Consider the following 23829-nt stretch of genomic DNA (forward strand, 5'->3'; position numbering starts at 1 on the left):
AGTTGAAGTTTTTATCTAGTTAAGTAGTTGTTAAGTGTTGTAAATATTTAGTTAGATAGGGGAGCAATGGAACCCTCCCACGAGGGGAGGGCATGCCAGGGCCCCAGGGCTTTAAACCCTCTGCTTCCTGCTCCAAACCTATGCCCTGCGGAGATCCCCACTCCGACTGCCTAAAGTGTCTGGGTGAGGCCCATCAAGCTGAAAGCTGCTCTATCTGTAAGAGTTTTAAGCCCCGGACCAAGAAGGAGAGGGACTCCCGGCTGAAACTCCTGCAAATGGAGTCGGAACTGCAGCCTCAGAGCGAGGAGCGGCCTCACTCTGCCCGCAGCGCACCGTAGGCGGCACCCCCGTCGGACAACAAGGCACCGAGGCACAGATCGCAGTCCCCGGTGCCGAGGGCCTCCAAGAGCTCGAGGGGACGCTCAGCAGAGAGGAATGCCCAGAAGGTTCACCCTAAGGAGGGGCACCTTTCTTCTAAGTCCTCTAAAAAGAGGCGCAGCCAGGACAAGGGCAAGAGCCCGGGGCAGCCCGTGTGGCTAGGAGAGGTCCGTCGGCCCTCCATCCAGAAACTTTTGAGGCGGCCCAGGACCTCATTCACATGGCTGTGGATGAAGGGGAGGGCCCGGTGCCGCAGGAGCAGACCGCGCCGGCACCGGCCTTAAGTGCCCCCCAGCAGGCTATGGCCGAGTCGTGGGACCCGCTGGGCGAAGGGCAGGCCTCGGCCCAGTAGCAGTTTTTCCCAGTGCCGGGAAGAACACTGGCACCGGAGCCGAGAAGGACGCCGGCACCGACCCCGGGCCCCTTTCCGATGGCACTGTCAGCAGCACCAGGAGCAAGTGCCCTTGCGGCGCCAACGGCATCGGCACCGGTGCAGGGTCCGGTGCCGCAGATGGCCCCCTGGGCAGTGCAGGGCCCCGCACCGTACTATGCGCCATCCGCGCCCCGCACGGCTCCTCCATTCAAGCCCCCGCCGGCACCGCGTGTGGTGCACAGGGGCAAGCCATCGGCCATGGCAGCCCAGCGAAGGGTGCAGGCTTCATCGGCCCCTCCCTGGTCAGCATCAGAGTACTCTTCGGAGTCAGAGGCCGAGTCTGTGGCATCAGCCAGGTCTTCATATAGGTCACGGCCCCGTCATAGGTCCCGCTCATTGGTCAGATCATCTCACCGGGAGCCGGTGGACCAGCAACAGTGGCAGGGGCAACCCTAGTGGGCTTTCTGGACGCTCTGGGCATACCACCAGGCCCAGGGGCCTCCCCCTATGGGGCCGGTAGCGGGGTCGTCCCGAAGGAGTAGCACCCCGTCTGCCACCCCCTTGACAGCTCCCCTGCCTGGAGACAGCTCGTTATTAGTCAGGGGTGGGGAGCTACGTCCCAGCCGGGCGCAACCTATGTGGACATCTCTGCCCAGGGGGGCACAGATAGCTGAGGAAGAGGCAATTCCCTCCAGGGAGTTCTCGTCATCTTCACCAGACGAGGCCCTGGCCGACCCCGTGCCCCAGCCCCCGTCGATGGACTCCAGGGCGCACCAGGAGCTGCTCCGAAGGCTGGCGGTCAATCTGGCGGTCCAGCACGAGGAGGTTCACGAGGACCTAGATCCTATGGTGGACATCATAGCGGCAGCGGGCCCTGGTCGAGTGGCACTCCCACTGAATAAAACGGTGGACAAGCTGTCTAAAACTCTGTGGCAGACGCCGGCTTCTATTGCACCGACCCAGAAGGGGGTCGAGAGAAGGTACTATGTACCCCAGGAGGGGCACGAGCATCTTTTTACCCACCCGGCTCCGGGATCCATAGTGGTTCAGGCTGCTGGGCAGAAGGAGCACCAAGGGCCTCCAGGTCCTACTCCAAAGGCGAAGGAGCCTAGGAGATTGGACCTACTTGGCCGGAAGGCCTATGCCACGGGGGGCCTCCAACTATGTATAGCTAACCAGCAACTGATGCTGGGGCGTTATGCTTTTAACACATGGGCGTCTATGCAGAAATTTGCCAGCCAGCTTCCTCCCGAATCCCACCAGGAATTCGGGGCCCTGATGGAAGACGGACAAGCAGTGGCGTGTACCTCTCTCCAGGCAGCCTTGGACGCAGCTGATTCGACAGCCTGCACTATGGCCACAGGGGTTGTTATGAGGCGTAGTGCCTGGCTGCAGGTGTCCGGCATCCCACCCGAGGTGCAGACCACCATTCAGGACCTGCCCTTTGAGGGGCCGGCCTTGTTTTCAGAGCAGACTGATTCCAAGCTGCATAGCTTGAAGGACTCAAGAGCGACCCTGAAGTCGCTAGGGATACATACCCCGGCACCTCAGAGGCGCTCTTTCCAGACTAGACCCTACCCTAGAAGGGGGCAAAACAATGATAGGGGTCGCAGGAGAGGCCGCAACAATAGCCGCCCTGACCTCTTCAGAGGCAGGCATAGGGGCCCTCGGTCAGACTCCGAGAGAGGCTCAGGTCCGTCACCCGGTCACCAATCTAAGCCCTCATTTTGAAGGTACGCCAGAGAGCAGAGTACCAGTAGCGCCTATCTGTCCACCCTTTGGGGATCGTCTTTCCCTCTTTTACCAGGAATGGTTAAAGATCACATCGGACCGTTGGGTCCTAGACCTGGTGAAGCAGGGATATACTATCTCCTTCCTTTCCTACCCTGCCTCCCAACCACCATCCCCTTCCCTTTTCAGGGACCCCCTCTCATGAGACACTCCTTCAGCAGGAGGTGTCCAACCTGTTGACGCTAGGGGCCATAGAAAGAGTGCACCCAGACGTAAGGGGAAAGAGTTTCTACTCCTGCTACTTCCTAGTACCCAAGGCGAAAGGGGGCATGCGTCCCATACTAGACCTCCGAAACCTGAACACCTTTATAAGGAAGAAAAAGTTCAGGATGGTGACGCTAGCCTGCATCATCCCATCGCTCAGAAAGGGGGACTGGTATGCTGCTCTCGATTTAAAGGATGCGTACTTCCACATTTCAATTTTTCCAAGTCACAGAAAATTCCTACGGTTCACGGTGGGACAGGACCACTTCCAGTTTACGGTCCTCCCTTTTGGACTGTGTACAGCCCCGAGAGTCTTTACCAAATGTATGACAGTGGTAGCCGCGTTTCTGCGGCAGCACAGGGTCCAAGTGTTCCCATACCTGGACGACTGGCTCATAAGGGGCAAGTCTTGAGAACAGGTGTTGGATCATGTCTCAAGGGCCAGGGTTTTGTTTGAGGGTCTTGGCCTCCTCATAAACGAGGCCAAATCACTGCTAGAGCCCACACAAGTCATAGACTTTGTGGGGGCCCATATGGACTCGCCTTTGGGCAAGGCATCCCTACCGAGAGACAGATTTATGACCGTTCGCTCTCTGGTAGTGGGGCTGCAGGAGTTCCCGACTACGACGGTGAGGACCTGCATGAGGTTCCTAGGCCACATGGCGGCAGGCACTTACGTGGTCCAATACGCCAGGCCGTGCATGCGCCCATTGCAGGGGTGGCTCAAGGTAGCGCACAACCCCTTGAGGTCACCACTAGACGCGGTGGTGACTATCCCTCAGGACATTCTTCATTCGCTGGACTGGTGGAAGGACGAGGGCACGGTGTGTGCGGGGGTCCGATTCACCAAGCCATCCCCGTCAGTGCGGCTGGTCATGGACGCTTCGGACGTGGGATGGGGCACTCACCTGGGCAACCTCAGGACGCAAGGTACGTGGTCAACAGAGGAGGCTTACCTCCATATAAATATCAAGGAGCTGTGGGCGGTCAGATTGGCCTGCAGGGCGTTCCTTCCCCACTTACAGACCAGAGTGGTGGCGGTGCTGACAGACAACACTACGGCCATGTTCTATATCAACAAGCAGGGTGGGGCACGTTCCTCTCTCCTGTGCCGGGAAGCCCTAGATCTATGGGAATTGTGTATAGCCCACTGTATTTTCCTGGAGGCATCTCATCTTCCGGGAACCAGGAACGGGCTAGCGGACAGGCTCAGCCGTTCGATCCAGGCGCACGAGTGGGTGCTAAGGTGGGATGTACTCCACGGGGTCTTCCAAAGGTGGGGGTTTCCCCTCCTGGACCTGTTTGCAACTCTGAGCAACGCCAAGTGCAGGGAGTTCTGTTCGTACATGGGGCACGGTCTGGGTTCTCGGGGAGATGCACTGCAGGTCAGCTGGCCCAGGAGCCTACTCTATGCCTTCCCTCCGTTCCCTCTGATCCACGACACGCTCCTCAGAGTGCAGAGGTTCAGGGCCCGGATCATCCTGATAGCGCCAGTATGGCCTCGACAGTATTGGTTCGCCACCCTGCTTGATCTGACTGTGGAGGGCCTGCTCAGGCTATCCCTAGTGCCAGATCTAATCACTCAGAGCTGCGAGGCCGGGGTGGCGCTCCACCCAAGCCTTCCATCTCTCTGCCTAGCAGCGTGGCTCCTCAGTGGCTCTCAGTGACGGAGTGAGCCTGCTCCAGAGCAGTCCAGGAGGTCCTCTTAGAAAGCAGAAAGCCATCCACTAGGGCCCTTTATGAGGCTAAGTGGAAGAGGTTTACTTCCTGGCTGGAGGGCAGGACGCTCGCTCCAGGTGAAGGGGCGGTTCCGACTGTCCTGGAATTCCTTCTCCACCTGCGGAAACAGGGCTTGGCCACAGCCTCCCTAAGGGTGTACCTGGCGGCCATAGCGGCCTTCCACGCCGGGGTGGGCCAAAGGTCTATCTTTGCCAATCCCTTGGTTAAAAGATTTCTAAAGGGAGTCGACAGAATGATGCCATATGAGAGACCCCTGGTACCGGCTTGGGACCTTAACCTGGTCCTGACTGCCCTTATGAAGCCCCCGTTTGAGCCCCTGGCTTTATGCTCTTTGATACATCTGTCCTATAAGGTAGCTTTCCTCGTGGCCATTACCTTGGCCAGGCGGGTGTCAGAGCTTAGAGCTCTCACCTCAGAACCACCCCACACGGTGTTTTTTAAAGATAACGTGAGGTTGCGTCCACACCCGGGGTTTCTTCCCAAGGTGGTCTCGCACTTCCACATGTCCCAAGATATTTACCTGCCAGTGTTTTACCCCAAGCCACATGCGTCGCCCAGGGAACAGGCTCTGCACTGCCTGGATGTTAGGAGGGCGTTGGCTTTTTATATAGATAGGACACGAGAGTTTCGTAAGTCAACTCAATTGTTTATTTCAGTGGCGGAAAGGATGTGTGGTCAGCCAGTCTCGGCGCAGCATATATCCTCGTGGATTACTTCCTGCATTCGACTGTGCTACGAGGGCACGGGTAGACCACCACCATGCATAACAGCACATTCCACTAGAGCCCAGGCAACATCGGCGGCATTCCTGGCCTGCGTGCCGATCTCAGAAATCTGCAGGGCAGCAACCTGGTCATCAGTGCACACCTTTGCAGAGCATTATGCAATCACGCAGTTGGCCAGGGAGGATGCTGCCATCGGGACGGCAGTTCTGTGTTCTGCAGAATAATAAAATAGTAGTTAGTCACCTTCCGACCCTGCCTCCAGAGGGGGGACATGGCTAGGGACTCACCTAATCAGAATGGACATGAGCAAGCACTCGAAGAAGAAGAGGTTACTTACCTCGTAACTGTAGTTCTTCGAGATGTGTTGCTCATGTCCATTCTGTATCCCACCCACCTCCCCGTGTCGGAAGGAGCCGGCAAGAAGGAACTGAGGGGGTGAGAGGGCCAGCAGGGGTATATATGCACCAGTATACCGGCGCCACTCCAGGGGGCTCCCTGCTGTCCCTATGGATACTGCTAAGGGAAAAAAAGCTCCGGAATCCGTGCACGCGGCGCGCGTACACCTAATCAGAATGGACATGAGCAACACATCTCGAAGAACTACAGTTACGAGGTAAGTAACCTCTTCTTTTAGGGCTCTAAACTCTATAGGGATTGGGGTGTAAGAGTGAAGTAGTTGAGGGAGCAGGTCTCTTCAATCATTCTGGTCAAGGACAGGGGACCAAGAAGAGACAGATACATCTTCGAAACGAATGACTGTCTGTGGTGATAGTATCACTAGGAGGGTTTTGGCTTTCTAGATAGGGGTGACTACTGAGGAAGGACACTGGGGAGACACAGCCCCGTTACTACCCCTCCCACACAATACCTCTTGTCCTTTCCGTAGAGCCAGACAATTATTTTTGTTGATATTCTGAAGCAACTGTGAGAGGAGCTGAGCTGCATTTTTTCACTTCAGAGCTGGAACTTCATGGGCATTCCAAATGTAAACATTTTAATAGGTCAAGTTTTATTTGAAAATAGAGGGAAAAAATTAAACAAATATATATGTGATTTTTCTCATCATATCTTAAGTTACTTTCCCAAAAGAAAATACAATACCCTTTCTCAGGTTGAGCTGCAGAGGGGGAAAAAAAGTTATGCGCTTGTGTGTATCCAGAGCGCACATCCTAATGTCTGACCTCTTTGTCTGACACAGCAGCAGGTCCCACCTTGGGAGAATCTTTTTACTCTCTGTGTCTTTTGAAAAGACCTTGCTTCTCAGTGATGGGCAGGTGAGAATCAATTAACATTGACAATAGCCCTTTTGTACTGTGGATTTATCCTTGGGAGACATCCTGCTTTCTCTCACACCCAGTTCTAACTGGGCTTTGTGTGCATTACCTGCTGTAATATAGGTTTTAGTGAAATCTGGGCTCAGTAATCAAAAGTGAATGGTTCTGATATTTTGTTGGAATTGCTATATTTATGGTCTTTTGTGGCACCATTCAGTGTTCCAGGAAAAGTTATTCATTCACCTATCGTTTGGGCACACATAATGGTCAAAAGTCATCTCTGTCCCCATCCCTTTTTCCTGTGGTTATAAAATAAAAATAATAACCTCAGCACACAGGAAAATACTTGGTCAGTTTTATTAAATGTCATGAATAGTTGGTTCCAAACTGTCACCATAACTTTTCAGTGTAAAAAAAGGAAGACGCTTTAATATTCTTTATAATTTTTTTCAAGTTGTTATACCTAGCCTTGTCATTATGGAAGAATATTGGGCTGTGTGTGTGTTTAAACTAGCTGTCTAGATAATTAGGCATACTTTATTTTAAAGGCAAATGTGACTGCTTTTATGAGATTGAAGAAGTGGATAGGGCTTCCTTTTTCAATTGAGTACTTCAGCTCAAATAAGAAATGATGTAGCTGTTAGGCAAGAATTTGTTCTTAATGATATTCCTAGACCTTATATGAAAAAGCCAGATATTCATTTGCCCACTTGCATGCCATTCTTAATAAAAACAACAACTTTAAAAACAAACTGAAGTGTGAAAATGCTGGACTGGAATTTATATGCTAATTTGACACCATTAAAATGTATCTGAATAGAAATTGGGAATGGCTTTCTCATTACAGTAAGTAAACTTCCCCTGCTTTAGGTATTTTCACCTTTTTATCACTGTTGGGAGTGGGTCACATACATCTTGATTGAATTAGCTCTGATGTAAAACTTGCATCTGTTTCCTTACCTTCTCTTCTTTCACTTTGTGCATCTGACTAGGGCTATATCTATTACTGGGAAGATTTTGTGACAAGTGCTGTCAACATGCAATAGTTGAAGTGAAAACTGGTTAAACCATTTTTTCTGCTTCCCATTGTCGACATTTTATGGCCACATTGCTAGCACCCTGTTGGCAGAGCAAAAACAATGTGGGTATGCCTCCCACAGTGCAGTGTTGTGGGAAGGCAGAGCTGATCTCTATGCTTATTGGGTTTCTCTCATAGCTCTGTGAGATCTCTGTGCTGAGGAATATCAGAGTAGCACAGAAGTTTCTCCAGCCCTACCCCTGAAGTGGCAGTCTGCCTTGCTGATGTGTTCTAGTGTAGGGCAGAAGAGAAGCATTCCAATTATTTGTTCTTGATTTGTTCCCCAAATGAAGCAGCTCACTCAGCTGTCAGATACTTCCTGGAGATATAAGGGGGTGGGAGAAAAAGGGGAAGGGTGCATACCTGCAGGGCAGCAGAGATCACAAAACACTGAGCACAGCCATCAGGGCAGGCATTGTGGGATACAGGCAGAAGTCAGTTCTCTCAACAAAACAAACAGTGGAATCCATGTTGGTTCTTTTTTGGCAATAAAAGCACATGTTTCTCGCAAGGTTGAAAGTTTTTTGTCACCAAAGCTGTTTTTTTCCCTGATAAAAGTCACTTGCAGTATAAATACTCTCACTCTTTTGTCACTAAAAGACACTGACATACACACATGCAGATACCTGCAGATATAAAGAGGATAGCTGCAGATTTGCAGGGCTCTACAAATCCATGAATTTCACTTCTCCCTTGCTGCCCCCTAAACTAACTTGAAAACATACTATTGCTCATTTTCTATAACCCATAAAATAGCATGGCATATTTTCAGTATTGTATATCTTTTCAATTAAGATGCATTGCTTCAAGTGGGAATTTGGTGCAGTTAATCAGGAGAGAAACAGATTATTCTGAGGCAAAGCTTTTGGGAGAAAGGATGTGGGCTGCACACAAACGGAAATCTTTTGTTTAAAAGTACTTATAAAACATCTGTGTTAACAGTTGCTGAAGAGCCCTCAAAATTACACAGAACATTTCTAGAACTGATGCTAAATCCTGTCCTCCAACCAGCTATATTAAAATCAACACTTACCAGCTTTCCCACTATGAATTAGGAATTAATTCCTAGATTTGTCTCTGTGGATATTATGGTGTTTCTATTCTCCTTGTGTAATTTGGCTCTTTGCTATATTAACTTGATGCCGTTATGCTAATATTATGAGTCCCAGCCAATAACTGGAATTGAAATGGTGATCCCAATAACTACCTTGATTGGAATTATCAAACGTAGCCTTATGATGTCTTAGCAGGAAATAGAACATATGTAATCTATGTTATGTAAAGTAATTCAAGTATGTATTTTTAGATCAAGCAGTATGCATCGAAAAAGTGTTCAGGGTACAAAGTCAAGCATTCAGGTTAGGAAATGCATGAATTAAAACTGCCCATTCAACTTTGATTGATACCCGTTGTGTTATGTGATTGTTGCAATCTTTAATTATATGGCCATATGCTATTTTTTTCTATTGGATGTCTTCCTAATTCAATGTATGGGAAAAACAGTGAATGACTCGGAACATTGCAAAGAAGAGAAAATATTTTCTTGTGTTGAAAACAAGTGAGCTGTGTTCTATTCCTGTCCTTGACGTAGACTTCTTGTGTGAAGCTGGCAAAAGTATCAGAATGTATACATGCAAGGGGATTCAATTAAAGTTGCATAGGCAATTCTAATTTAGAATTTCTGAACTTTGTAATCTTCAGGTTGCAAAGTACTTTTAAATTAGTTTTGGGTTTTGTATGTCATCATAATAATAAACATGATTTAATTTACTATACAGTTCTCTGGAGTGATGTACTTAAGGGCAGATCCTCAAAAGGTATAAATTGTCTCAGGCCTCTTGAATGTAAATAGCCTATGGAAATTTACACCAAATGAGCATCTGCCCCTTAGAATCTTGCAGAAAAACATGTGAGATGTTCAGACACACTTCTGTGAATATCTCTAATTTGTGTGTTTGAACAAGAGAGAGAGATGAAGTATAGGACAGAATTGACACTGAAGTTGAGAGTATCATCCACATGTACTTTTTGGGAAACTGGGTTCAAATCCTTCTCACCTTACTCACTAGAATAGTACTACTTACTTATGTAGTAAAAGAAAATGGAATTTACCAATGTATCTATTTCCAGGAACTGCATAAACAAGTATCTGTGGCAGGATTTACTGATAACTCAGGGCAATTTTAGAAAGATAATCTTGCTTATACAGGCAGTCGCCGGGTTACGTACAAGATAGGGACTGTAGGTTTGTTCTTAAGTTGAATCTGTATGTAAGTCGGAACTGGCGTCCAGATTCAGCCGCTGCTGAAACTGATCAGTTTCAACAGTGGCTGAATCTGGACGCCAGTTCTGACTTACATACAGATTCAACTTAAGAACCTCAGGCATCCCCAAGTCAGCTGCTGCTGAAACTGATCAGCGGCTGATTCCAGGAAGCCCCGGGTAGGCTTCCTGGATCCGCGTAACTCGGGGACTGCCTGTATTGCATATCGCTTCTTTTATGTCTCTAAAGGTTTTTTTTAATATCTAGGATATTCTTATTGAAACAGCATTTTTGTTTTTAAGTTCATCTACTTACTCTGATTATCACTCATTCAAATTCTTAATCCTCATTATTAGGACTTCACTTGAAGAATAGGAAGCATAAGCAGATGTACTCTTTCAAAATCTTGTTGCTATACAAACATGCCAAATAACATTCTGATAGAAATACTATGTCTGTCTAAGACTAGGCCTCGATTCTGGGCTGAAGCACATATGCTAGTTTTGCTAGAGTCAAGATGTCAGGATGTAGCATTGTGTAATCAGGCAAGACAACACATGAGGATATGATCGCAATGGAGTGGAAATTGGAAAACCAGACACCCACTAAGGCATGAGGGTATCTACTCATCTTCCTGAAGTATGAGTTAGCTCTTTCATGGTTGTGAAAACGTGTGTCATTGTTAAACCATGTGACAGTTCCCAGCCTCTTTTAAGAATAGTGTACATTTAGAGGTAGCACAAAAACTCTTGACATAAATTTATAGATGGATTTTGGTGTATTGACAGATGATGTATGACTGGAGAGATTTAAATGAATAACATGGTAATTTACTGCATCTTACCTGAAACACAAGGTCCATTTTTCATTTTTTTGTCACTGTTCAATCTCTGTTGCATTTGACTACCTACGCAGTGTGCAATATGTGGTGTTATAAATAGATTAACCATTTTAGTCTTTTCTGAAAGTGCATCTGTCATTGACCTGACCAGTATGTTTATACAGGCATAGAAAATCTACTGTATATCTGAGAGAGTTTGTCTCTTTGTCCAAGAACTCCTCCTAAATGATAAGAACTCAATTCAATATATACAGCTTCCTTTTATCATAGCTTAAAGCAAGGTATAGAATTTGTTTGTGCCAGGAAAATGGGATGTGCCTGGGATGGGAATGCTACTCATAAACCCATACAAAACAGAATCAGAATGACTAGGCAGGTGAAAGGGGCTAGCTAGAGGCCCGCCTTCTATCACCACCCCCCAGTCCAGGACTTCTCTAGCCCTGAGCCTCCCACCCCCCAAACACCCTTTATGGAGGGCGGAGAGAGCTGAAGCTCCTCTCCCTCCCCCCACAATCAATTTGTCAGGGAGTGAGGGGAAAGTGCACATTTTGCTGCATTCCTCAATCTGGCTGGAGAGCTCAGGGGTCAGGTGAACCTGGACCTGCCCTAGCTGGCGGACGTGTATCCCTTCCCTTGGTTTGTGCCTGCTGGAGCTGCAGTGCCTCTAGAGAGGCATTTCTCGCTTGGCCCGAAGCTGCTGTGGTTAGAGAAGGCTGGGTTTGTGGGGTTGTCCTCTCACTGCGGCATCCTGCATACTGAGATCCTCATCCCCCATCCCAGAGCAGTGATTTAAATGAAGTATGTATATATTCATTTATTTGCCAACCCCCCCACCACAAAAATTAACTTAAAGACCTGAGCAAACCGGGTATATCTTCTATTAACATATATAAGTTGTGTATACTTACCTGGAGTCAGTAATATTCCTATATTATGTGATATCCAGTGATATGCCTTGTGAGGAGATAATTTGGAATGAAAACTTGCCACATAGGAATGTTGTGTGTGATGTTTTTCAGTGAGAAACAGATTATGGTAAGTAGCTTCATTCAGTGCAAAAGTTCACTATGGGAAATGAATATACCAGTATGTTCAGTATCAGTATTCATCTAATCCCATCCAGTTTCAGGAAGATTGCCTGAAATCATTTGCTAATTTAACATTAGCAGCCAGTAGGCTACTTCACAGCCAGATCTTAATAGCAACACCTGTTGTAAAACTAGGGAATTTGCTGCCCTTTGTTTGATCTCACAAATACAGATACTGGAGCAGTTGTCATTTGAAAATGCTAGATAAGGAGATATTTATATTAAAATCATTTTCTCTCGCTCTCGCGTGCTCTCTCTCTTTTTTTTTTTTTTTTTTTTTTTAAGTATTCTTGTTCTGAGATTCTCTTGCTTTTTCTCAGATCAAGAGAAAATCTTTCTTTGGAAATATCTGTAAAAACATGATTAACTCTTATTTAATGTTAAGATCACTGTTAAATAGGACTTGTTTGGCCTGTAACAACTCAGAAGTAAGTTATTTCTGAAACTGGAAACTTTTCATTAATTGAGAGCCCGATCATCACCTGGTGTAAACTAGTATATCTACATATACTTTGGTGGAGTTATGCTGATTGGCACCAGCTTATGAATTGTTGCTTATTCCTTAATAACATTTGAGATGAAATTTGCTTTAGAAATAATGAAGTTTTAAATCTTGAAAATTGTAAGTGAAAGCCTGGTCCTACTGAAGTCAATCAAAACTCCTACTTCAGTAGGCTAGAATATTATCCCATATATTTTACATGTAAATTACGACATTTCCAATCAAGTTTTGACAATGTAGCCTACCCTAGGTTTTCAAGCTATTTATGTATGCATTTATTTCAATTTGTGAGCCTATGGAAAATATTCCAATAAATGTATTTGTCTGTTCAATGTGGTAAGTGTTGGCAAAATGTGACACTTTTAATGATTCCCACCATGCAATGCAGCATTCATAAAAGGATTGGACATTTACATAGATTACAAGTCATACAACATTACAATATTATGAGGTTTTTAAAAATTACTTTAAAAACTCTCACTGCAGGACATGACATAAGCCTTTTCCTAGGAAGGGCTAGAAAGAAATGTTGTGAGCATCATATTTCAAGTATCCTTGCACTTTTCTCAGCTTCATGTTTTGACTGTCCCTCCATTCAAGGGATTTTACTCATTCTTGTCTCAAAGTTATCATTGTTACACTTGAATTTGGCGTTCCTTCAGTTTTATTGTTGAAAAATTATTTATATCTGAAATAGAATTCAAGATACAGAGGTTATAAAAAGAGTTATTTGAACTAAAGGAACAAATCTCACAGCATTTAAAATTTCCTACCTGAGAATTTTTAATCCCCATCATTCTGGGCCTTCTCAAACATGTCTCTGTATCATATTGTATCTTGAATTTGGATCTTATCAGACTGAGTATGATGAAGTGTCTGGCACTGGTTGCTTTTTGGAGACAGTATAATGGACTACGTGGACCACTGATCTACTCTAGGTTGGCAAATCATATGTTCCACAAGGAGTTGAACAAAGTCCAAGAATCCTGGTTACTCCTCTGCTGTCAGTCAGAGAGCATTTCGGTCTGTATGCCTATTCCATACACATCTGTTATATTTGATGCTCTGTTACTTCTTAGAAGATTTATTGAGTAGTCTTCTTATAATGTTTTTTTCTGCGAGAAAATAAAACACTCAGGAGACTTTAGAAATGTTAAACTGAAACCTGTTAGAAGGTAGTGTTCTTAGTGAAGACTTCTGCCATATAGACTTCTGCTATACTCTGTTAGGAAAGAATGTCTCTTTTCAGCAGAGTGACTAGGTACATTGTATATAGTTTTCTGGAAGCCAGTCATGACTCCATTTTGGAGTCCTCCACTTCTCTGATAAATGGACAAAGATGCTTTTCTGATATGTAGTCCAAATTTTACTTTTCTAGCTTTGTTTATCATTTTTAATGCATAGATACCTTAAATAATTCCTTCCCAAGTTTGGTATTGTGACAGAGTCAGGCCAGGGAGCTGCTGCAGAGAGGGCCTATTTGAAATCATGGGAAGGTGGGCGGGCAAAGCCCACCCACGTACTAAAAGCCCCTCCCCAACCTTATGGGAGGGACACTGAACCCATGTTCAACTGAATCCGGGGGACAAAAATGACAACAGGGTCAAGGAGTGCGGGTCACAGGTTTAAAATAAGGGAGCCAGATGGGGACACCGAGCAGAAAACCCCGGGCAGCACCCACTGCTCCTCAAAGCTGTCGATGGAGCCAGTGGACACCGCCCAGAGGAACTCTGCCCGGATTCATGACACGAGGGACGAACGGAAATAGGCCCCACAGTCGCAGAGAACCCCCTCGTCTAACATCCTCCACCTGCTATTATAAATGGCAGCTTTCGCTAAGGCCAGGAGGAGGTTGATGAGGAGGTCTCGCGACTTTGTGGGGCCACGGATTGGGTGTGCGTAAATAAAAAGGTGAGGGGAAAAGTGCAGCCAGTACCTCAATAAGAGGTTCTGGAGGAGCCGGAATAGGTGCTGCAACCTGGCACATTCAAGGTAGGCGTGCGCCAGGTTCTCCCTCACGCCGCAAAAGGGGCAGGTGTCTGGGATTGGGGTAAACCACACCAAGTACACACCCGTGCTCACGGCCCCGTGAAGGAGCCGCCAACTGATGTCCCCGACGGGCCGCGGAATTAAGGTGGAATAAACGCTGGCCCATCGGGGTTCCCCGCCCTCTATAGGTCTGAGATAGTCCTGCCGCTTTGTATCGGGGCAGGACACGAGGGTGGGGAAATGCAAAGCGTGGAGCACGAGCGTGTACAGCTGTTCCCTGGGTGCGGTCCGGAAACAGACCGACTGCAGATTTTGCAGCCGGCTGGGGGTCCAAGGGTGTGAAGGCCGGGGGGGCCCGTGAGACAGGGGCCTGATAATAAGGGATGGAGGCTTTGCAGGAAGGGAGGGGCGGGGCGTCCCCTCTCACAAGGCTCTCTGTAGGAGATCGCGAGAGGGCTGCGACAAAGCCGCCTTCACATCCTGGAGTAGGCGCAGGGGGATTCGAGGGGTGGAGAGCCCCATGTGTTGAGCGAGCGCTCGGGGATCCACCCAGTCCCCCCTGTCGTAGTCCAGGAGGTCCCCGACCATGGTGGTTTCTGCCAGGATCGGCATCCAGCGCACCGAGGGACACTCCGCCACCTGCACACACAAGGCTAGATTGTGGAGCAGGGGCTCCGCGAGGAGGTCTGCTCCTTCGGAGGCCACAACGGACCTGGTCGCCAGAAACAGCTTCCAGGTCTGGAGGAGGTCCTGGTAGAATTCTGGCAGTTCTGAGAGGTCTCGCGGATGGCCCCTCGGGTGGATAAAAAAGAGCTGCCAGTCATATCGGAGCCCTCGGAGGCGGCGGAGGAAGGCGCGCCCCAAAATGCTCCATGCCGGACTACCTGCACTAAAGAGGAGTCTCTGCAGGGCCTGGAGGCGGAAGGTCCGGACCTGGCTGCGCACGCAGACTAGGCCCTGGCCCCCCTCCTCCAGGGGGAGGGACAAGACCCCTGCAGAGACCCAGTGCAGTCCCAGCCAAAGGAACCCCAAAGCTGTCCTCTGAAGCTTGGCCGGGACCTCCGGGGCCGAGCACAGGGTGTTGAGCCGGTTCCAGAGCATGGACAGGACCAGCTGATTTAGGACCAGTGCCCTCCCACAAAGGGAGAGACACTGGAGCAGTCCTGCCCATCTCCACAGCCACTCACCCACCCTGGTCTCCAAACCTTGCGAATTTTCCGGCGGAGAGGGATGCGTGGCGGATAAATAGATGCCCAGATAGAGCAGCGGACCCGCGCTCCACCTGATGGCCTGAAGCGCGGGTGGGAGGGAGCCGGCCCGCCACCCGTCCCCGACCACCAGGCCAGAGCTCTTTACCCAGTTGACCCAGGCGGAGGAGGAGTAGACGGCTTAGGAAGCCTCCATCCGCGCCAGGTCACCCGGGTCCTGGACCACGAGGAGCACGTCATCGGCGTACGCCGACAGGACCAGCCGCAGCTCCGGCTCCCGAAGCACCAACCCCGTCAACCTCCTACGGAGAAGACAGAGGAAGGGCTCGATCGCCAGAGCGTACAGCTGGCCCGACAGCGGACACCCCTGATGTACCCCCCGCCCGAAGCTGACCGACTCGGTCAGGGTCCAGCTGAGCCTGACCAGACACTCCGCGAGGGCATACAGCACCCGGAGAAAACCCACAAACCGGGGCCCGAAGCCGAAGGCCTGCAGGGTGCCCAGGAGATACCCGTGGTCCATCCTGTCGAATGCCTTCTCCTGGCCCAGGGACAGGAGGGCGAACGACAAGCCGTCCCTATGCCCGAGCTCTAAGAGATCCCGGACCAAATACAAGTTATCAAATATACTACGGCCCGGGACGGTGTAGGTCTGGTCGGGATGGATCACGTCCACCAGCATGGACCGCAGTCGCAGCGAGATGGCTTTCGCTACGACCTTGTAGTCCGTGCTGAGGAGCGAGACGGCACACCAATTCCATAGGTCGCGGAGGTCCCCCTTCTTCGGCAGTAAGGCGAGCACCGCTCGCCTGCACGACACAGGGAGGACCCCGCTCTCCAAGGACTCGGCCCAGATGGTGACGAGGTCTGGGCCGAGGATGTCCCAGAACACGCGGTAGAACTCCACAGTCAGCCCGTCCATGCCCGGGGTTTTATTGTTGGGCATGAGAAGGAGGGCTTCCGAGAACTCGGCCAGAGTGAGAGGCAGCTCCAGCCGGTCTCGGTCGCCCGCGCTGACTGTCGGGAGCTTGGTCCAGAGCGCCCTGCAGGCGTCGGCTTCGGTCGGATCCGGGGAGAACAAACTGGCGTAGAAAGCCCTGGCCCTTCCGCACATCTCCACTGGATCCGTGAGGGGGGTGCCGTCCTCCGCCAAGAGGCAGGTGACGTGCTTTTTAGCCCCCCTCCTTTTCTCCAAGGCATAGAAGAAGCGGGAGCTGCGATCCATCTCCGGAAGGACGTGGATGCGAGATCGAACAAAAGCGCCCCGGGCCCTGTAATCTTCCAGGGCCCGGAGCTCCTCCCGCCTCAAAGATGGAGCTCAACGCCATCCCCTCGGCCCCAGAGCCTTCCCCTCCGGCCGCCAAGGCACCAATTACCTCAGCAGGGATGGAGGGGGGATCAATTGGAGGCCTCCTCGTGGACAGGCTTAATTTACTAAATAGGCTACTAGAACTCATGCTCCAATTTTTTAAAATGTTTACTGCATTTCATCATCGTGTGATGAACCTGTGATGAACCTGGCTCTGTCTGCCATTCTTGAATGCTGCAGACAAGAGTACAGTATGTTCTAAGCATATTGTTATATAAATATTTTCATAAAGATACAAGTACCCATGACAGCATATGATCCTATATATTTTTGTTAGTCTCTAAGATGCCACAAGACTACTTGTTGTTTTTAAAATTACAGACTAACCTGGTTATCCATCTGAGACTTTTTTTCCATAAAGAAACAGTTATTTTCTCAGAAGAGAGAGAAGATTTGAAGGTATTACTGAAATTTTGACTTGCAAATGTCCATACTGCTCTTCACCCTTTCCCTCCTTCCCTGTCCACTTTGTGGGAGCATTTACCTATATATGAGGTAATAAACCAAACTCCTACACAAAGAGAGAAGAGAAACAACAATGACCTGAAGTGAAGATAAGGACAGAAAAACTATAAAACACTAAAGGAATAGTCAGTATGACCAAGAGTAAAATAGAAGCAAACAGGAGTTTTTATAACTCTGTACATAAATGAGGAAATATAATTAAGGAAAGTCAAGGAGGGAAAGGAAAGTGAAATAACTACATTCTTAATCTGTGGATTTGTAAGGATTTAAAATACTGAAAAAATATGTTGACCTGTGTTTTATTCTGAATGAATATATAGTTCACTTATGGGTGGATAAAAATAATAAATGGTATGAAATCACTACCGATGGTTACACTTGGCATATAATAGGTTAACCAGTTACCTGGCAAGCAATAGGCTTATCTGCCTGGTTTCCCCAGTAACCAGTTAACTGGCCTGGCTGGAGCAGGCCCCTGCCCACAACTATGGCAGGCTGGGTGGAAGCAGCCCTACAGCTGTGGCAGGCCTGACTACCTGGACTCCCTCGTTGTCCCCCCTCGCTGCCACGGCTTCCTCGGCCGGCGCCTCCTGCTGACACTCACCAGGGGTGATCTCGCCAGCGCTAGCCCTCCTGGAGATCTTTCGGGGGGCCCTCCCACCCTCTGTATTGGAGGGGGGAGAGGGAGCCTGCGAACTGCGGGCTCTGCGCTTCCCCCGAACGAGCGTCCAGCCGGAGGGGCACGTGCAGAGGGCTGGTCAGCAAGGGCAAGGCCGGGGGGCGCATTTGATTTTCAGGGAGGGCGTTGTGGCAAAGGAGGGAAAGAGGAGGATACACCTCCACCCGGGGAGGGCCCTCTCCCTCGCCCGGTGGCAACCGCGCCACCCTCTCCTCCTCGGGCCCCGCAAAGACAGATCGAGTGGAGGCGGGGCCCGCCTGCTCACTCGGGCACGCCGGAGGGGGCACCTCCGGCTCCCGAGCAGGGCCGTAGGTTGGAGGAGGGGTGGCCGCGGAGCCCAGACTACCGGGGGGGGCGGCGGTGGTGGGTCCGGCGTCCTCACGGGCCCCGGGGGGCCTGGACGCCTCCCCCGACCGGGCCAAGGGACAGTCCCTCCGAATGTGCCCCATCGCCTAGCAGAGGAAGCACCGGGTCTTAGTGGACTCGGTAAAGGGCCCCCTGGTAGGGCACCATAAAGGACCCCTTGAGCGCCTCCCCGCCACGCGCCGCCGGCAGCAGCTGCAGCTGTACCTGCTGGCAGAAGGATAGGACGTGGCGGAGGGCGGGGTCCTTACAGCCCAGCGGGAGAGGGCTGATGGTCGAGATGGGTTTCCCCAGAGTGGAAAAAGGGATCACAAGTACTTCCGCTGCTGTGCTATGGTTAATGTTTGCTGGACCAAGCAATGAGAATAGCATATTAAGAGAATTTATACTGTGTATGAGAGATGGATGTGACTAATGAATGTACACTGAGAGTGTTTGAATATGTTAATAATAAAACCTCTACGTAATTAAAACTGCATTGGAAACAAAGACACATTAGTGTTAATTGAGCTCCTATGAACATTCATTCACGGACCAGAACATTCAATATGGCAAACTATCTGGGGAGATTCTATTTTACATTCTAAACATTTAAGGTCTGGTTGTGCCTATCCCTCCATCAGACTGATGGTTTTTGTGCAAGGAGCCTTTCCTCCCACTTATACATCCTGACACAAAATTAAGAGGGATGGGGCAGCATAAAAATACTGGCAGGAAAGGATCTATACTGAATCTTCTCAGTGTGGTATAGCATCCTGGATGTCCCTTCAAGAGGCTTTATGTCCAGGGTATTTCACTGAAGATACACAACCCATCCCACTTTATAATCACTAACATCTACCCCAGCAGTTGGTACAGGTTAGTTATAACAAACAAGTAAGTAATATCCACATATTATTAAATAATATCTTTATAGTGTCTTTTTATCTGCTGTCTTGGATAGAAGAAGATCTATATCTCAGTATGTACTTTTTTTATGCCTATCAAACCAAACATTGTACAGTAGACTTCTGATAATCCGGAATTTATGAGACCTAGGTGATGCCGGATTATCAGAGATGCCGGATTATCAATTATGCCGGACTATCAGGAGGTACTATAAGGTGGTTTTATATATATACTGTATACATTATATACTGTATATAAAGTGTTCTTAACCCTTTTTATTGTCCATACGTATACAGTATACTATAATGTTTTAGTTTTTTAAGACTTTTTTACCCTTTTTGCTCAGTTCAGCTGCTGCCGCTGTTACCTTGTGGCTCATTTTTTTGCCGAAGCTCACTCACTAGGCTCTTGCCATTTTGATGCCGGATTATCAGGAGTGCTGGACTATTGGATGCTGGACTATTGGAGTTTTACTGTATTGTGCTCACTAGTGAACACAAGTAGTTTACTTTGAAAAATATATTTTACATTGGGAAAGAAATCTAGCAACTCCCCCAAAACATAGGTAATTATTATTAACTTTGCTTTACACAGTACACATGCTAACTTTGAAGATCTTCTATGAACCTTGTAGTTCTAGTTATGCATTTACTGGCATTCCAACAGTACTTGCACTGTGTGATGCTTTCCTCAAGTTTTTACAGTGATTGAGAAAATTGTTATTTTATGGGGCATCTGCTATATATACAAAAATATAATGTTTGGATTTTTTTAATTGTCAAAGCACAACTGCAAACGTATTCGTATTTATCTCTGAAACTCCAACCACTATTAGCAAGAAGTTAAAAATATGGCTGCACATTTCTCTGTGTGGATAAGGCAGGCTGCTTCACCAACCAGTTTTTCTTGAGTGAGTTTCTTTGAATGTTTCATAAAGGGAACAGAGTTAATGAGCTATACTGTGGAGGTTTTGCTCATTCTAATTTTGCATGTTTGTTAAATCCATCTCCATTTTTGGCCAGCTCCTTCTTCTCTTAATCTATTTGATTTGGAGTTTAAAAAAATAATCAATTGTTTTATAGATGAGTTCCAGTTTTATTACTGGAGAATAAATGCTCTGGTCCAAAAGCTTAGAGCACAGTTCGATAGGTCTATGTTTTTGACAGTCTTCCATTTAAGGAAAACAGAAGTTGTGTGTGTTTCAGTTTGTGTATGCAAAATCCTATGTTTGCTTAAAGCAATTGAGTTACTGTGCAAACACGCATTTCACTCTTTATGCGCTAGTACCTGGTTTGTGAATGCAAATCTCAGTGCTTTTGTCAGGGACTAAATTAAGGACGAATAGGAAGGCAGGAAGTACCCTCTCCGTAATGTGAATAAGCAGTGCTCCCCCAAAATTTAATTCTGCCTCATAGAGAGAGTTCTACCTTTCTGAGTCAATCTACTTTAACAAGAGGGTTTATGCATGCTAGAAGAAGAGTGTGCACATGTTTTACAAATTCATGAATGAACATTGTCTGAAAACATGGCAGTTAGATTGAGTGAGTAGGGCCAGTCAGTCAGGTAGTATGACTCGATTTAAAGATTTTGCTTCAGATGACCAAGTGTACATAATGTCCTAATTCCATTACATTAAACACAACATTAAGCATAATACTTATTTTCATGTAGGTTAGTTTTTGTTATCATTCTCTTTATTAAATTCATGTTGATGTAGTTAATATTCTAAATCACTACCTCCTGTCAAATGAGATTAGTAGATTTATTTGTTTGTTTTCAAGAGGATAAGAGAACATGCCGTGGTGTCCCATTTTCCCAAATGAGGACATACTCCTCATCCCTATAAGAGATGTCTTAATCAGGTCAAATCAGAACAGCTGGCTGGCCATCCTGTCAAGAGACCACATAATGTGTTAAAAATTCTGTGTGTAACAAGGAAAGAGCTACTACCACTATCATGCTTTGTACTCAAGGGCCATGAGATTGTTTTCTTGCCAAGTGAGAAGAAGTTTCTATTTTTAATTTTGTCGACAGTAGCAGTTAAAACTACATTTAATTTGCAAAGGTCTCTGCTGCTTGTCTGCTCTTCTTCCGATCCTCTTTTTAAGTGCTACTAGAAATAGTAATATATAAATCGTTAACTTTTAATAAACAATAATTTTCCATTAGGTTATATATACAGTATCCCTAGATGTATGTAAATGGTCTGAATGCTTTCAAAATTATATATACATATTTAATTTTGTGTGTGTCATATTGAGCTAGTGTGTCCTCTTAAAGAATCTAAAGACTATATTCACCTAAATTTTCTTTCTAGTTCTGGTAAGACAATGCAGGACAATGTAGCACTTTAAAGACTAACAAGATGGTTTATTAGATGATGAGCTTTCGTGGGCCAGACCCACTTCCTCAGATCAAATAGTGGAAGAAAGTAGTCACAACCATATATACCAAAGGATACAATTAAAAAAATGAACAAATATGAAAAGGACAAATCACATGTGATTTGTCCTTTTCATATTTGTTCATTTTTTTAATTGTATCCTTTGGTATATATGGTTGTGACTACTTTCTTCCACTATTTGATCTGAGGAAGTGGGTCTGGCCCACGAAAGCTCATCATCTAATAAACCATCTTGTTAGTCTTTAAAGTGCTACATTGTCCTGCATTTTGCTTCAACTACCCCAGACTAACACGGCTACATTTCTATCACTATGGTAAGACAATGTGGGAGAAAAAGATGAAAGAATATAAAACTTCTCTAGATGGTCCTGGATATATTGTGGTAAGAACTGGTTGAAACGCTGAGGTTACATGTGAACTACGATCCTCTTGCGGAAGAGCAAATGCAAATAGAGCGCTCATTTGCATATGTTGCACTCATTTGCCTTTCCTCTTCCTTTCCCTTTTGCGCAAGAGCCATTCTTTCTAAAAAAAAAAATAGAGCTGCTGGTGTGCTTCATAGAGGCACAAGAGAAGAATATAGAGCACAATGCCCTCCGGTATTCTATGCTTAACCACCTGCCTTCCTCACCAAGTTCCATAGTCTCTCTTCCCCAGGGATGCTATAATGCGGGGTGGGGAGGAAAGCAAGGGAAGCCTTTACTCCACTCCCAGAGATGTCTCCCAGGACAGAAGGTTGTCATTCCCACAGCTCTGATTGTTGAATAAGGGTGATTGTAACATGCTACTTGCCCTTGCTTCCCCTCCCCCCTCACAGTTCACACCCTGAACGCCTTTTCTGTCTCTGCTCCTTGTGTTCCCTAAATAAAAATTCACGATTTCTCAACAATAGGATCTTTACTATTTGTGTTGCATGAGGATGCAGGAGGAGAAGGGGGTTTACAGGCCAGCATACTAAATGTCATGTCCCTGTCTAACTATTCACAAAACTGGTTTTCAAAGCCTCTCTGATTTACGGTGCCCCTCAAAGTGCTCTCCTTATTGCCCTGGTATGTGGCTGCTCATAACTAGTGGTTAGGTGATTACCATAGCAATTTGAAGCTGAATGGGATCCGTGCTTGCTCTGTTATGGCATCTGCATAGATAACCAGGAAGAAAAGGGTCATGAAAACATTGTTTGCAGTAGCGTTCAAGCAGGGGCTGAGGGAAGAGATAAGTGCACCATGGTAAACTAATGACATGTACTCAGAACCACCCTCTGCACTCATTTCAGGCGATCAGGCACTGGCAGCCTAAATCAGAATGTAAAGGGCGTCAGGAACTGTGGGATAACTATCCATAGTGCATCACTGTCGCAATCGAAGGTAGCCACCCTATTGAGGATACACTATGTTGAACTCTTACACACAGTGGGGACATGCATCTTTAACTTTGCAAAATTGGGTGCTAAAAAATCAACCGTTATACATTTGACCTAATCTTGTAGTGTAGATATGGCCCCAGGATTCCATGGGGAAATGGTTTGGTATTAAGAAGTGGAAGTCCAATCCTAGTGAGATAAATAGAAAAGAACATAAACACTGTCAAATCAAGGGTAAAAATGTGATAAGAGAAGCAAAAAAAGATTTTGAGGAACAGCAAGCCAAAAACTCAAAAAGAAATAACAAAATGTTTTTTAAGTACATTAGAAGCAGGAAACCTGCTAAAAAACCTGTGGGTCCCCTAGATGATCGAGCTATAAAAGGAGCAATCAAGGACGATAAAGCCATTGCAGAGAAATTAAATGATTTCTTTGCGTCAGTCTTCACGGCTGAGGATGTTGGGGAGATTCCTGAATCTGCACCGTCCTTTGTGGGTGATGAATCTGAGGAACTGTCCCGGATCGAAGTGTCATTAGAGGACGTTTTGGAACAAATAGAAAAACTTAATGTTAACAAATCTCCGGGACTGGATGGCATTCATCCAAGGGTTCTAAAAGAACTCAAATGGGAAATTGCTGAGCTATTATCTGTGGTTTGTAAACTATCCTTTAAATCAGCTTCCGTACCTAATGACTGGAAGGTAGCCAACGTGACACCAATATTTAAAAAGGGCTCTAGAGGCAATCCTGGCAATTACAGACCGGTAAGTCTAACTTCAGTACCGGGCAAATTAGTTGAAACAATAGTAAAGAATAAAATTGTGAAGCATGTAGAAGAACATAATTT

The 23829-nt window shown here is 47.1% G+C and overlaps 2 protein-coding genes across 4 annotated transcripts in view; both read left to right on the forward strand.

Annotated features, from left to right (window-relative positions):
• DOK6 (docking protein 6) overlaps positions 1-23829 on the forward strand; it is a 363863-nt gene that overhangs the window by 182422 nt on the left and 157612 nt on the right. The gene's annotated exons all lie outside the window — the stretch shown is intronic.
• Positions 1508-5651, forward strand: LOC149525306 (uncharacterized). The gene is made up of 2 exons (XM_089775908.1): positions 1508-1731; positions 4433-5651. Exons 1-2 carry the CDS (start codon positions 1508-1510, stop codon positions 5433-5435), a joined length of 1227 nt encoding a protein of 408 aa, XP_089632034.1. The 3' UTR covers positions 5436-5651.

The sequence above is a fragment of the Pelodiscus sinensis genome, chromosome 2 (assembly GCF_052426305.1).
Source record: "Pelodiscus sinensis isolate ZL-2025 chromosome 2, ASM5242630v1, whole genome shotgun sequence".
NCBI classification, from domain to species: Eukaryota; Metazoa; Chordata; order Testudines; family Trionychidae; genus Pelodiscus; species Pelodiscus sinensis.

Coding starts and splice junctions, on each gene's coding strand:
- LOC149525306 (XM_089775908.1), top strand. CDS start 1,508: ATGGACTCCAGGGCGCACCAGGAGCTGCTCCGAAGGCTGGCGGTCAAT. Junction 1,732..4,432: donor CAGAAGGGGGTCGAGAGAAG/GTACTATGTACC, acceptor AGCCTGCTCCAG/AGCAGTCCAGGAGGTCCTCT.